At 35.0% G+C, this 16,625-nt stretch overlaps 1 protein-coding gene across 1 annotated transcript; it reads right to left on the reverse strand.

The window, feature by feature from the left end:
- Nucleotides 1-297: 297 nt before the first annotated feature.
- On the reverse strand, nucleotides 298-2,730 carry LOC148875777 (NAC domain-containing protein 72-like). Its single transcript, XM_088965364.1, has 3 exons — nucleotides 1,817-2,730; nucleotides 1,454-1,722; nucleotides 298-1,358 (listed from the first exon to the last, which is right to left on the reverse strand). Exons 1-3 carry the CDS (start codon nucleotides 1,995-1,997, stop codon nucleotides 768-770), a joined length of 1,041 nt encoding a protein of 346 aa, XP_088821490.1. The 5' UTR covers nucleotides 1,998-2,730; the 3' UTR covers nucleotides 298-767.
- Nucleotides 2,731-16,625: the final 13,895 nt, after the last annotated feature.

Below are 16,625 nucleotides of genomic sequence, written 5' to 3' on the forward strand. Positions count from 1 at the left end.
TTCAATTTCAAATTTATGACCCATTACATAAATACGTTTTAACGAAAGGGTAATACTTGAGAATGATACATGTTTTTCTTAAGCTCAGCGGGAGTATAAATACAAATATGTCAGTGTGAAATACGAAAGTTTTGTACTCTTATTTGTACACCTTCCAAACTGATGAGCCTAAATTACAAAATACAACACCCTCTCTCTATTAAATTCATCTGGTTACTTATTACTTCCATTTTCATTTATAAATAAAAATAGTCCAGCATATGAGTTGGTTAATGAGAAATAAAATAAAGACGTGTATACATGAATCCATAAAAATTAAAAATTAAAAATCACAACCCAAGAACTCAAGCCTTTCTTTCCCATAATTGACAGTAGTGTACAAGAAATTCTACACACTAACCAATTAAATGATTATGGGGCGAAAGATTTCCTCATCCAATTCCAATAATAGCCCCAAAGAATCAGGAACTATTTACAAGAATAAAAACAAATGAAAACCTCCATGAATAAGATGAGACCCGAGCTTTTCAGCTCTTCATGTTTCTAAAACAATCCATTGAATGACTGTAAATGAAAATTAATTTTTGCAACTCTCTCTTGTACCCACTTTCACTGTTCCTTCTTTATCTGTTCTCTCTCACTTTCTACAGTTCAAGCTTTTAATTCACAATGATTCTTTGAATGCGCCCGGTGGATTCACGAGAGAGCCAAAGGAATTACGATTTCGGGCTCTTTTTAAAAGGTTTCGGAGATTCCTTTGTTTTGTCTTACTGTCTGTATCCGAAGCATCCTGATGTCGGCTGCAGAGAGTATCTAAACCCAAACGGGTCAATTGGGTCGGGTAATTGTTGAGCAAATAAGTTCGAGCTTGGATGATGATGCTGCTGATGCTGCTGCAACAAACTAGAATTGTCAACTCGCTGCGATCTCAGCCCACTCTCAACTTCTTCTTCTATGGAACTCCCTCCAAATTTCTCCGACGGAGAATCCACTTGGAGAAGTGGAGGCATGGTTGGGACGTATACCTCTGTTTCCGGCCTCTGTGTTGGGTTACTAGAAACGAGTTGGGACAGAGAACCCATCATCCCTGAACTCACCCAATCAAATTTTCCTGCACCAATGTTCTGAACATTGCTTTTATCGTCTGGAACTGGAAGTTGTAAATTTCTTAGGGAGTTCATTCGAGGTAGGTTAAAGAACTGGTCATCAATCTCGGGAAGCGATTCGAGAACATCGTCCAAGTGTGAAGACGACGATGAAGACGAGGCATGGCTCTGTTCTTTGCTCCATGTACCTGGCACCGACTTTTCAGCACTAGAATGCTTCTTGTAGATCCGACACAGAACCCAATCATCCAACTGGAATAACAACAGAAAGCAGAAAATCATCAGCTACTGTGTAGGTTCTAAAGCATGTTAGAACTTAGAAGAAAAGTTGGTGGCTTATGTCTTACCCGAGAGCTTCCGTTCTTCCTTTGAGGCTCTGAAAGCCTGTACTCGTGCATAATCCAGTTAGTCTTAGTTCCTTTGGGAGCTTTTCCGACATAAAAGACAAGGGCTTTCTTAATTCCAACTTTACGACCTTCCGTCGTGATAATTTTATCGGTTCCGGTGGCTTTCCAGTAACCAGATCCAGCAACTCTGTTTGGTCGTGAGCCGTTTGGATATTTTCGATCTCTTGGACTGAAGAAGTACCATTCCTTCTCTCCAAAAGTGGCTTTACCTATAAGATTAGAACTCACAATTTAGAACAAGATAAAAAAAAAAAAATTAGTCCTAATCCAGCTAAGTTGTTCATGTGGAAGTGGAAATCTTACTGGGAAGGAGCCACGGATCGAATTTATAAAGATCGATCTCGCCGATAATGTCCAACGAGAAATGATGTCCGGCGACTTTACGGCATAAGTAATGAACTAATAACTCCTCATCCGTCGGATAAAACCGGAAGCCTGGCGGCAACGCTAACTGGGAAGTAGGGTCTCTCTCTGACATCACCATCGGCGGTGTTCTTCCTTTCCTCGGCGACTGGCTGGGTTGATCTCTGTTTCTACAGCTAGAGGGAGACGGACCGGGGGGGGGGGGGGGAGGAGCGAGAAGAAGCAAATTGATTATTTTAATTTCCTTTTTTCTTCTTTCAGCCTCGAGCTAACAGAGGTTATATATAAGCAGAGAAAATAAGTACGGTCATGGCTGTGGAGTGGTCCCGTCTGGAGTTAATCACGGTTCTTAAAAAGACACGTGCAGAAAAGGTTCGAGCTTATCGTGCGGCCGACCTTATCCGAAACTCTAGGGGCGTGTTTTGTCTAGGTGCATGAACCGTCACGAGAAACAGCAGTGAAACTGCCGTTGCTGAATCAGCATCTAAGGACACGTGGCTTTTCTCGAAGGCAGGTTCTAGAAAAGTTGGGGGAATTTTTAAAGGTTTAATGCGTGTGTAGGTGTTAGACACACGTGGTTAAATCAGATCGACAAAGGTGCAGATATTGGCTCAGGAAGTCACGCGTGTAAATTTAAAGGACAAGTGTCGGTCGCCCTTATTAGAATTTTGCAGAGAAGGCAAGTCGCAGAGAAAGAGAGAGAATGTGTGAAAGGAAAAGAAAGGAAAAAGTAACGGTGGAAGGCTGTAGTAGCGACACGAGTGCATGTTGAGTTGGGGCTTTTCACGAAAAAGGATTTCTTTCACTCATCAATCTCTGAAGCGCAAATACACTTAATAGCCAAGCAAATTTAACATAGCCCTTTGCTTTACACGTTATGGCTATATATAAAAATAGACTGTTTAAATTGGAATATTGATTGAGATGGGTAGGTCAAAGTTCTTTGATGTTTTTTCTTTTCTTTTTTTTTTTTATTATCGACTATTTTCTAGGGTTCGGAATCGATGGGCTTGGAATTTCTTTGATTGAATGGTTTGTTGACTCAGATTACACATAAACAAATAATGTGTTAATTAATAGGTTTTGGAGTTTTCTTTTCTTCAAAAAACGAAATGATTATCACAAGGGAGTTTGACTAAATTAAAGAGTTGAGGGTCCATTTGGTTAACACTTAGAATCGGAATCGGAATTAGAATTAAAATTGAATTTTTTTTTGGAGTTGGAATTGGAACAGTCCATTCTCATTATTTGTTTGATTCAAATAAAAATAGGAATAAAAAATTAAAATCAATAAGAATGGAATTTCATTCTCGATTGAGATTTAAGAGACAGGAAATGATCATTCTCTTAAATAAAAAATATTATTTCAGCAAGAATAAGAATAAAATTTCGATTCTATCAATCAAATAGTTAAAATCAGAATAACACATTCCAATTTTGATTCTAGGTCCTTATTCCCATGAATTAAATGGGGTCTTAGAGTGGGGAAAAATGAGAATGAGAATAAAATAAGGATGTCCCTTTAAATTATTAGTAATGCATGCACGTTAGAATTTTGTTATGTATACCTTGTTCTAACTTTTGATACAACATACAAAGTGTGAAAACATTAATATGAGACTACTAGGCATTGATCATTATCAATATTAACTAAGCCTTGTGTCAGCTGTGAGGTCAGTTCAATGAATCTTGTTTGGTCTTCGCATTGCCATATCTAAATGAATGCTTAAATAATTCCACACAAGTTTCTGTCTCTTTGCCAAGTTCTTCTAACTAGGCGTCAGCCATTTATACCCCTATTCAATTCAAATGAACATTCGTAATTTAACTTTTAGGTAAGGGTGTCCGGCAAAGCTAGGGTCAAGGGCTCAGGGCACCCTTTTAGAAGTAATAAGTACTGAAAAGCAGAGATATTGATTGGGTTGTGGCTGTACGTATTTATTGGTCCTACGTGACCTCACTTCAGAGGGCCTCTGTGGTGATTGAGCCGCTTACGAGATGCTATTTAGTTGCGGCTTATAAAAAGCCTTCTTTCGACTTTTCAGTTTTTTTTTTTTTTTTTTTGAAACAAGTCTTCATGACTTCAGCTTAGACGCAATTCCAAGTTCCAACCCAAATGTAAAAAATGAAAACACATGTATTGTATAATTGTAGGATTGTATTTGTATAATCAGATTAAAAATAGTGTCAATCTCCAAAAAGGAGAGCGGGTTTGATGTTTACAAATTTGTGCTCATACCCTTCTCACAACCCTCTTTAGCTGTGTATCTCTATATTTTATCTTTTTATTCGAGTAATGTTCTCAATAATAGCTGTGAGAATGGTTTAAGCACAAATTTGTGAATATCAAATTCGATTTCTCAAAAAAAAAAAAAAGCACCACAACTGTTATCAATTATATACCATCTACAATCTCATACAAATTACAACTTTATGGAAAGAATTCGCTTTGTTTTTTTGTTGAAATATGAGGGTAAGCCAGTCAAGCCCACCAACGCCTTGACCCGAGCTCAAATAGCCAAATAATCGCGCTTCAAAAATTTGAATTCACCAACAATCAGAGAATTCGCAACTTTGTTTCCACAAAAAATTGACATTCCACCTATCAAAGCGTGGTGGATTCCTGCTATTGGCCACCTTATCTTCTATAGACTGTATATGGTTGTAATATTAGAAACTCACCATCTTCTATAATTTGTACACGGTTAGGGTGTAATGAAATTATATTACAATGATCAATTACTAAGAAATAAGAATTCAATAAGTGGGCCAGAATTTACTTTAACCCTAGTATTGGGCCCTTGTCCTATATATCGGGAAAGCCCACTATTTACAGCTTGTTTACACACTAGTGCTGCTTGGAATGGTTAAGTTAGGATAAACAGCTGGGATGGAAGTCTGATCAAAGTCCGATATATGTCACTATCCAAGTCGGTTTGACTTTATCCATGGTATGTTGATGACCTATCGAGTAGTAAACCCTAACCCTTTACATATGATGGCTAACTAGGATTGTGAAACTGCGGATTGGATTTGCATCCATCAAGCAAAACTTTCTTGGGCTGGTCTGACCAAGAAATTTGGTTAGGTTACCAGGCTCAAGGGTCATTTCATTAAGCTTTAAAGTTTAAACATTTCTCATTTGTAAGGAAAGATAGAAATGCTTAAAATCGTTTTCTTTTAAATAATTCATTTATTATATATATTATTAGTACAAGGACATATAATATATACGTATGTAAAAAAAAGGACAAAGTTATAAATTGAAATTATAACTTTTATCATCTGCACTAAAAACAAAGCAAGTATCCATTTTATAATATTATAGATATTATGTTATTTTCTTTTATGCCTTTAATCGTTTTATTAAAAGCAGTATTAATTATGCATCCTAAGCACCTTATTATTTATATGCTATGTTAGTTCAAGTGAACTCATTAACCAAACTTGGTTAATCAAAATTAGATATAAGGAAGCCATCACACCATGACACCATATAAATAAAAAAATTTCATTCTTTTTCTAATATGTTGTACACGACTTTTTCTTTACATTATTACCTACCACTAGATAATCTTTTTCACAATAACGTACTCACCAAGTCTAACTCAGGATGGAGAATGGAAAAAAAAAATGATAATTATGAAACTGCGCAGATGTTAGGGTCAGAGATGAGCCTTTATTGGTCTTAATAGCCTTTAACTCCGAGAGAAAGCCCAACCAATCCGTGTCGGTCAAACTTTTCAGGTAAACTTAAGCTTTTCGTTACTTCATTCAAATGGGGCGTTGAAGTGATGAAAGTGTAACTATAGCAAGTAACTTCGGCCTAAGAATAGGTGAGCCCGGGACTGCTACTAGGAATATGAGATTCATTTGATACAAAACCCTAGTTCAACAAGTACAAAGCAACATGTCAACCCAAAACCCACGTGATTACCTCATCCAACAAGTACAAAGCAACATGTTAACCCAAAACTCACGTGATTACCTCATCCAACTAAAATCATTATTTATTTATTTTTTCAAAAGATCTCTGTTTGTTTGTATTCACGAAAGTACAAAGAATATAGTATATTTTTTATTTCATTCTTTTAATTCAAAAACTGTTTGGATAGAATTTTTTTAAAGAGAAAGTAAATAATAGCATTTAGATACAACAAATTATTTTATACGTGTGCAGATACAAATCAATAATATGTAGATATGACGGGGTATTTGAATATGGGATCATTGACACGTGGCATTTTTTTGAATACGGGTCATTGACATGTAGGTGTCACATGACATTTGAAAGTAAGTTAATGATATTACAAATTATGTTGCATTCATCTACGTTGTCATGAGTAAGTCAATGATATTGCATGCCATGTTGCATTTTTTTATGGTGTCACATGGCATACAATTGTTATTAATTATGTTCAAATGCCATGTGACATCATATATGAATGTCACACATCATCTAAATGTTAGGAAGGTTTTGATGCTATGTTCCATGGGTGTTTATTGAAAAAATGTCATTACATGAGCACCACATAGACGTTGATGTTTATTGTGCATGAAATAGTTGTTTGATTTCATTAAACAGTAAAAATCACAAACACTTGGATTTTTATACATAGGGCATTTGGAGAAACGTCAAATTCTTGTTTCCCCCAATGCCCCAACAATTTTTGAAACAAAATGCTATGTGGCATACTTTTATGGGGTATTAATCTGAGGTGGAAAGTAAAAACGTTTGAAGTGCTGTCCAACCAAACAATAAAAGTAAGAAGTGCTTAAAATAAATTTGTACAAATAAACGTTAAAAGCAATAAATGGTGCATTTGTAAACGCCGACAGAACCAAACAATACTAAATCAATGATATGTGAATGCCATGTGGTAGCATAAAATGAGACCATGTGGCACCTCAAAGTAAGTCAACGGTATTGCATGTCATATGTCATTGAATATATTAATATGCTTATGCTTTCACATGGCATTCTTATACACTTATCATGTAGTAGAGTGTATATCATGTGTGGTTAGTGAAAGCATTTTAGAAAATACAAAGTACGTTAGGGAGTTAAAAAGCACGAATTATCAAAAGATGACTTCATGCAATTTGTATTTTTTGTACTTATATTTTATACTTTTTAAAAATAAAAAAACATGTAAAATAAACACGCTTCTTGTACTTCCATACTTTCAAAGGTATAAAAAATACTTTGAAACATACAACCAAACGGGCCTAAAACTCTTATTCTTGTAAACAAAAACTCATAATGAAGGTACTCAATCCATAAGATTATTAGAAAGGTTGAACTCATTTATAGCTCATTCTTTTAACAAAAATGGAGCATGATATCAACATGAACTCTTCAATTATATTAAATGAGAGTACTTGAAATTGTCTAAAACTAAGAAATAACCATCGGCACACAAATACATCTAATTAAGGATAGCAATTTCGTGTTATCAAAAAAAGGAATGGCAATTTCCATCCTACTTCGTGGGTACCCGTTTCCATGGGGTAATTTTTTTTTGTTTGAAAAATGGGATTTTGGGGCAGGGACAGGCTTTGAGATTTTACAGGAATGGGTAAGATATGGTATTAGGTAAAATTCAACCTTCCCCAATTCATATATTGATTTTATTGAAATAATCTATGTGTTTATAATTAAGCATTATGTGTTGGATGTTGATTCTATTATTGTAAGGCATATGGCACCATATGTTGAATTTAATAAGTTTTCGAACCTTATGTAAAGGAGAAAGTATAGTTTACGCATTTTTTACAGGTTTCAATAAATTATTAGAAATTTTGATGTTTGTTCATACTATTTTATTTATTTATTATTTATATATAATAAAAAATAATAATAATTAGGAAACTAGATGGGGTTTTGCATTTTTCATATAAGAAGAAGGTTTGGATTCTGAAAATCCATTCCATTGTGACTTTTGGAGAAGTAAGTTGGGAGATTTGGGGAGGAGGGGAAGGTCTAGAATTTATAACTCCCTCCCCAAACTTGCCCCATTGCCCTTGCTAGAAAGAGCGAGGTTAATTTGAAATCGGTTTGTTTGACCTTATTGACTTGTCTTATTATGGAGAGATTGAAGTTACGCATATATGATCCCACACCTCCATTTCTTGAGGGATGGGGTAAGGGGTGACCTGACCAAGTTGCAGTGTTGCACTAACAACGCAGATGTCCGGGGTTGGCCATTTTGATTTTGGGATACAGTTATGACTAGGTTTGGATTTCTGTTTTCACTGACCCAATTTTCTATTTTAATTTTTTTAACTAGTAAATGACCCGTATTAAGTACAGGGTAACTAAATGTGTTTATAAATAGCATAAAGTTAAATTTAATTACCAAAAAAATACATTTAATTAAATTTAACAGTAATTAATTAACAATAATATATAATTATAACATATATACATATTTAATGAAGTAATAAATTTCGTAATTAATTTAGTAAAAACATAATGAATAATTGAAAGTTTTAATATATATATATATATATATATATATATATATATTAGATCCTGTATTTTATATATATATTATACCATCTATAAAAGTTTCTGTATTTTTTATTTGTTTGCAATTTTCCGTGTTTTTCTATAATTTTGGAGTTTACTAATTAACATAAAATTGCATTTAATTATAAATAATTAACGGTAATTAAATTGTAACAAAATATTATGTAAAGAATAAAACTGATATCGGTCTTGATAATTAATTATTAATGGTATGTTAAAATGTATAAATCAGTATTTTGATGATTATTAATGGTTTTAGTGGTAATGACCAAATACCATCGTATTAATTGTTAATGTTATTTTAAATTGTAATTAACAGTATTTTATTAAATACACTTAATATTTATGATAATTAACTGTAAATTAAAAAATTACTATAAATACAGTAAAATTAATGCATTTATTATTTAACAGTGCATCATACAGCAATTTACAGTAATAATTTTATAATTAGAAAAAAAATTCATTTAATTAAAATTAATACAGCAATTTACAGTAATTATTTTATAATTAGCAGATAATTTCATTTAATTAAACTTAATTAACTTTGCATCATACAACAATCAACAGTAATTATTTTTTATTTAAAGACATTACTATTTGTAAAAATAATATATTTTAAAATTGTATCTAAATGATTTTTAACAGTAATTATAATTTCAGCTATAAGTAGCATAAAATTAAATTTAATCTGATGGTGAATTCTTTTTTCACATCTGTGAAAAAAGATTAATATGTTCAATTACCACAGATATCTGATGGTGAATTCTTTTTTCAGATTAATATGGCATCAACGTGGACACTTGAAGATTTCAAATCTGCTATTGCTGAGGATGTTGGTTCCCCACCAATATCAGATCAGATATCAACTTAAAGGTGATTTTTTCTCTAATTGTTAATTTACGTATTTTAATTTTGTTGGCAATTTTTAACTTCTGCACTTAAAAAAACAACATAATTTGTTGAAATATAATACATCTTGTTATATCCATTATAAGAGATCAATGAGTAAGTACTGAAAAAAAAGAGATTAATGAGTAACGAATATGAGAAATCTTGGCGAAAGGAAAAGAACAATAATCAAAACGCCTTTGTTCCTTCTATAAAATTTGATTTTTTTGTTTTGCAATTTTCTGTTTTATTTTCTCTGTATTTTTTAATTTTTGTATTTTTTCTGTATTTTTTAGAATTTTTATGTATTTTATTTTTATATTTTCTATGTGTTTGAAACTGTATTATTTTTTATTTAGATAGTTTTATTTCTGTATTTTTCTATATTTTTCTGTTTTTTATTTACTTTTATGCTATTTTTTATTATTTTTAATTTATTTATGATATCACGGGCTGAATCATTTAACTTGGACGGTTGAACCACTTAACCGGAAACCGGTCCCCTGACCGGTTCTGTTTCCGGTTCGTTTTAAAAACTATGAACAAAACACATGCTTTGCGGCGTTGCCTGTTGGCCGTTGTTTAGGGTTGAGAGTTGAGACAAGGTCAGTTCAAGTAAAAAAATTCTTTAATTGGTCCAATGAATAATGAGTTTCCTTCTTCCACTAATAAAGACATAGTATGACACTAATTAAGCACGCTTTCCTAAAAAACAACCAATGCTAGGATTTATGCGAAAAGCGTGGAATTCCCTCCTAATTAGTGTTGGTATTAGACCTGTTCATGGGCCGGGCCGGACCGGGTTTGGGTCCTCATAAAAAGCCCGAAGCCCGGGCTTAGGCCCGAGTCTGAAATTTAGCCCATACTGTTAGCGGCTGAATAGAGAGAGATTATAAAGAAAAGAATAAAAAATGTATATATTAAATTATATATATATATTTATAAGTATTATATTATTTATATATTTTATATAATATATAAAATACATATTATATATTTTATAAAATATATAATTCTGAGTTGGGCCGGGCTTTTTTGACAAATCCCGAGCCCGGCCTAAAACACAGTCGGGCTTACTGTTTTAGGCCCGAGGTCAGGCCCACGGGCCTAATTACATGACCAAGCCTGACTGGGGTGCAGGCCGGGCCATCGGGCTACCCGGCCCATGAACAGGTCTAGTTGGTATTACCTCCTGTGTTGTATAATACATCTTGTTCTATGTAATCTCTATGCGGAGGACTTGACTCTTCAAGAACTTTCTCGGGTACTTTTGCCTTTATCTTCCTTGCTTTTGAAGGCTATTGATAACGATGTCTCCTCAGTAAATGATTGGCTTTGGAATTGGTGTAATGGTGTGTAGAGTTTTTCACATATGGATAAATAAATCACATTGGTTTCAAAGTGTTTGGGTAATGGTTGAGTTGGTTAAGGATGCTACATGGCACTCTTTGAAATTGCCTCTTTCTTCAGGCCACGTTGATGTTATGTGTAACGGAAGATCATGACTAAGAAGTGTTAGACAGTGTATGTATTTAGTTCCAATCATATTGATGTACATATGCATTTATTATAAATGAATAAAAGTACATAATTGATTCATGTTATATTTGGTGTATTTCTGTGTAATTACCCTGGACATTTATGAGACTTGTGTTAGTTTAGAATGTTCTTAGCCATTGGATAGACTTAGGGAAGTTTATCCTACTAAGGCTAACGCTAATGTACTGCCAAGTAGGTTGGGGTAGCTTGTCTCAGCTACCAGGGTTAGACCCGAAGCACATGTAGTGTGTGTTTGTTTGAAACACTGAACCTGAACCATTTTTTAGTTATGCCTTGGACCTTGGACACTGGTGGGTAAAACTGAAAAGTTACACCTAACCCCTAGACTCGATTATGGTATTGCACTGGGTGTCGAATTAGGCTGTCTTTGATATGCCAATCAGTAGGATCCTTTAGGGGTCAAAACCTACGTATGTTGGGGTAGTCTGAGAATTCACTTGAGTGGGTGATCATAGTGATAGGATGAGCTCCTTTGTTGAACAAAGTGAATGATTGGGATTGCACTCTCTCTGATGGAAGCCAAAATTGTCAGTAGTCGATTTCAATCGTGTTTGAGATTTATTTTGCAAAATATATTTATATGATAATATATATGTTTTAAGAAAATATTTGCAAAAAGGTTTTAATTCCCAGGACCTATCCGAGTAGAGAGTGCAACACTACACCTTGCAGCCAGGGGAGAGGCCCTTCCTTGTTGGGTAGTGATTGATCATTAAGGGATGAAAGGTTAAGTGTAAGAGACCATTTAGGGTTGTTTTACCTGATGGGTTAAATCTCACTCAAGTCCATTATCCTTGGGCCTTGATAGGATGTCTAGACTCAAGGACCATTTAGTGTAAATGTTGGGCCCATTAAGAGCCCATACTGATGGACTCAAGGGTTCATTGTACTTATCAATGAATTCGGCCAGGCTCTTTCATAGAAGTTGGGCCAAACCCATATGGGCTTATGTGAGGTCATTGTTGGGGTCCCATGCCATACAAAGAGAGCCAAATTGGCTAGCAACTAATTAGGGACGTGAGCCACTACTTAATGGGCCTAAAGCCCATGATTAATTAGATTAATTAGGATGTCGCATGACAACTTAAACAGTCATGTGACTTGGGCGAATATGGGTATGGATCAACAATTAGGATAAGAGGATAACTTTTATCCACTTAAAGAGTCCAGATCCAAATAAAGATTTGGATTAGGAGTGCTGATCATTAAGGCTTATAAAAGGAGGAGGGGATGATCTGCTGCAAACACACTTCTATTCTCAGTTCTCTTCTTCTGCTCTTGCCACCTAAACCCTAGTTCGTTATCCACTTATTGACTGATCTTGATCAGTCTTAGTTTCTGATTTTTGCAAGAAAAATAAGATTCAATTCGTGTTTACATCCCTTACTCGATCCAAGCTATTGTTTTGTAGTTCTTGTTGAAGGACTGCATTGCTGAATCGGCTTCAATTCAAGTTGCACCATCTTCAGTGAATTACATGTGTGGATTCCGTATCAGGTATTCTTCTCCATTTCTTTTGGTTTCAAATCTAGTTCGGTTTCAGTGTAAGAATGATCATTGAAAAGTATGATTTTTCTAAAACTAGGAATGCGATTCCCGGAAGGGTAAGAAGAAAATTTTTAAAATTCACCCTACCATCTAGCATGGTTTGGCCATCGATATGATGGATTTCCCCTTCCTTCAGTGGTATCAGAGCCAAAGTTCAATCTTGAACCAAAATTAAATCAAATATGAAATTAAACTGAATCGGTTATAGCCGATTTGTGTAGTTTGTAGTTAACTAAGAAATTGGTTCTTAGTTTTGGGTGATTTGATATGAAATTAATTTTATTTTATTCTACAATAATTTTAGAATTGTTATATCATTATTTTTTGAACTTTTGGACTGTTGGTGTAATGGAGATCGAATTCTTTATTGGCACCAAGATTTATGCACCCTACTATTTATTTATTTGATCATTGGTTTGTAAATAACTTTTTTTAAACAAAATGTATTAGGATTTATTTTGATGTAATTAATAGAAAATTAGGGTTTTCTATTTTTTTACATTGGAAGACTAGCTGAAGCACACAGAGGAAAAGAAAATTTTTGTAGAAAAATCTGCAGTCTATGATTAACCAATTTTCTTGCAGGTTTGCAGTTCATATGGATCAAACTTAGACAATCACACTTGCAGCCCTAGATTATGTGTTTTTCCTATGATTGATTGTCAATATTCACCTGTTAATAATTTTAAATCAAAATCTTAAGAATTGTAACATGTTTTGGACACCAAACCCTAGGCTGAATTGACCTAGTTTGGTCCAAACTGGTTGGACCAAACCCATGGTCCAGTGGGGTCTGATCTCAGCCCCATGGGTCACATTTCAGTGGCTCAAATTTGATTATGGGCCAAGGGTTTGATGACCCATCACATGGTACAATTCGGCCCTCCCTTGTAAAACGTAATTTATGTTAAGTTAAAGCAACATCAACCCAACTACTAAATGGGCTGAATTGTAATTCAACCCATATACCTAGATGATATTATTGAATAATTCATGAGCTTTTAATGGGTTGATTGTGTGTTAGCTTAAATTAATTAGGATTTTACAAGTTATTAATTGATTGGATCAATTTGTAATTATGTGAATGCTTGTGATGTGCTGAATGTGATTCGTACATGAGCCATAAGTGCTTGGCCCATGTTTAATCGTATGTGGCTCTCTATGAATATCGTGACTGAATGCACATCATTGCCATGATGCCCATAGATAATTGGATGATCTCCCTTTTCAATGGGCCCCTGATCAGTTTCTCCCCAAGAGGAACCCCGCAGAAGCCTAGCCCGTTTTGGTCCCATTTGAATCTGACTTTATGAAAGTCAATGTGAGCCACTTTGGTATGACCTAAATCAAACCTAGGGATTGTTTTACTTGTTCCCTCTAGATTAATATAAATGCAAGTGATAGGGAATGTCATATGATGAATTCTCTAAAGGCCTTCTATCATTAGCATGAAGGCGGACTGAATCGGTGGGTGGGGATGCTCTATAAAATTGGGCTATCCATTTGCTGGTCCAGTTGGTTGGATTGCTTCATGAGATGATCGAGGCATCATAGACCAATGTGGGAGAGACCTATTCTAAAATGGAAGACTTTTTCATGATACCTTGGGGTCCACGATATGACGGGTCAGCACTTAGTAGACAGAAAGGTTTAACCTAAAATGGCAATGAACTTTGTCTGATAGAGGCCAAAGGGAAAGATCATTGGATGGGTGGATATGATCCATCACAAAAAGTGGTGGGGTTTTGCAGTTGAAATAGTTGGCTTCATGCACCTATGTGATTTTCCATATTTTCAAAGACATGCACCATGTCTCCGTCACTGAGGTAGGAGGGAAATCTTGGAGATGAACAAATAGAAATGGAGCATAGATAAAAGACCATTTTATATAAGATAACATGAACCAATTTTAGGTCGTGAACTAATATCTGTTGCCTTTTATCAAAAATTGCACACGGACAATTCACCAAATTGTTGGATGATAACAAACTTAAGGGACCAAATTATGTTGACTGCTATGGTAACCTTAATTTGGTTCTGACATTTGAGAAATTGGACAAGGTTGCTAAGAACCCTGCTCTAGAACGTCTGGGTGACAAGGCTTCGGTAAGATTGAATTCAACAAAGACATCCTGTATAGTCTAAAGACTATGTATGAGAAGTATAACCGTTTTACCCGTCAAAAGGTCCTCAAACTATTGATGATCACACAGATGACCAAGAGCCAATAGGTCCATGATCGCACCATGAAAATGATGGTGTACATTAATGAATTGGAGGCTCTTGGATTCTGGCTTGATGATGACACTAAAACTAACACTATCCTAAACTCTTTGCCTCCCTTCTTCAATCAATTTGTCATGAATTATAACATGAACAAGCTAAAGGTTAACCTTTAGGAACTAAGCAATATGTTGTAGAGTTTCAAAGAACTGATTAAGAAGGATAAGCCGATAGCTATGCTTATTGAAGGTGGCAAATCAGGCAAAAAAAAAAGAGGAAGGACAAGAAAAGGCCTTAGAAGAAAGCAGGCAAGCTGAAAAATCAAAAGAAAGACAAAGCATCAGATGCATGTCACTTTTGCAAATAGACCGGGCACTAGAAGAGTAATTGTCCTCAATATCTAGAAACCAAGAACAAAAAGAAGGTAATTTCGAATCTCTTGTCATAGAGACTAATATGTTGGTTACTTCTGCATCCTGGTGTATTGACTCTAAGGCTTCTACTCATGCATGTAAAACATTTCTGGGGTTCAAAGAAAGTAGAAGGCTGAGTGACGGTGAGGTGATTCTTTAGTTGGGGACTTCTGCAACTGTTGCAGCTATAGCCATAGGAACTGTAGATTTAGTTTTTGAAGAAGGCAGTGTGAGACTTAAAGATTGTTTTTATGTACCCTCACTAAGAAGAAATTCCTTACTGATGGAGAACTTGAGAATGGTCTCTATGTCCTCTATCATTCTCTAAAAACAAACATAACCAAAACTATATCGAAAATTATCCCCAAGAAAATGACATGTGATACAGTTAATCCCACGTGCCTGTAGCATTACCGACTTGGCCATATCAACATAGATCGTATTACAAGATTGGTAAAGGATGGTCCTTTAGATTTTCTAACTGTAGAAAATCTTCCAACTTGTGAACCTTGCCTTCAAGGCAAGATGACGAAATGACCATTTGTGGAAAAACTTGAAAGAACTACGGGCACACTTGACCTGATACATACTGATGTATATGGTCCCATGAATGTTAGGACACACAAACAACACACTTATTTTATAACTCTCACCATTTATTACTCTCAATGTGCTTATATGTACCTAATGAGACATAAGTCTAAATCCTTTGAAAAGTTCAAAGAGTTCAGATAAGAAGTCGAGAAACAATTGGGGGGATAGACCAAAGCCCTTCCATTAGATCAAGGAGGTGAATATCTCTCTAACGAATTCAAGGACTACCTAAAGGACAATAGAATTGTATCACAATTTCTCCTCCTGTTACACCACAATTAAACGGTGTGTCAGAGATGAGAAATTAGACTCTATTAGATATGGTCCGATCACTTCTCGTCCACTCAGAACTACCCCAAAGGCTAACAAATTGGAAACCAAGACCAGTCGTTTCCTATTTGTAAGCTACCCCAAAGGCTCTATAGGATACTTTTTTCTATGAACCAAGAGAAAAAAATAATTTTGTAGTCAAATTGCCTACTTCTTGGAAGAAGATTACATCTTGAATGATTATCGTCAAGAAATTATTCTTGATAAGGAGAGCTCAGGAGTAGTGTGAGATGTCCCACAGGTTCTAGATAATACCCAACTTAGAAGATAAACTTGGGTTTCTAAACCTCCAGTTCGTTACAACTATGATCAAGAAAGTTACTTGATGGAAGTCATGATCATTGAGGAAGATCCCCTAACTTATGTAAAAGCTATGTTAGACATAGATTCCTTGAAGTGGGCAGATGCCATGAAAGCCAATATGGACTTAATGAAAACCAATGGAGTCTAGACTCTCGTAGACCCACCCCCTGGGGTGAAAGCAACTAATTGCAAATAGATCTACAAGAGGAAGAAGGGGCCCGATGGGAATGTTGAGACTTACAAAGTTTGTCTTGTAGCGAAATGATACAATCAGAAAGAGAGAATCGATTATGAGGAAACCTTTTTGCTAGTGAACATGCTTAAATCCATATGGATCCTGATAGGTGTAGCAACA

The sequence above is a fragment of the Nelumbo lutea genome, chromosome 1, assembly GCF_056320005.1.
Source record: "Nelumbo lutea isolate HS-2025 chromosome 1, American lotus-T2T, whole genome shotgun sequence".
NCBI classification, from domain to species: domain Eukaryota; kingdom Viridiplantae; phylum Streptophyta; class Magnoliopsida; order Proteales; family Nelumbonaceae; genus Nelumbo; species Nelumbo lutea.

Coding starts and splice junctions, on each gene's coding strand:
- LOC148875777 (XM_088965364.1), bottom strand. CDS start 1,997: ATGGTGATGTCAGAGAGAGACCCTACTTCCCAGTTAGCGTTGCCGCCA. Junction 1,723..1,816: donor CGATCCGTGGCTCCTTCCCA/GTAAGATTTCCA, acceptor CTAATCTTATAG/GTAAAGCCACTTTTGGAGAG. Junction 1,359..1,453: donor GGAAGAACGGAAGCTCTCGG/GTAAGACATAAG, acceptor TTGTTATTCCAG/TTGGATGATTGGGTTCTGTG.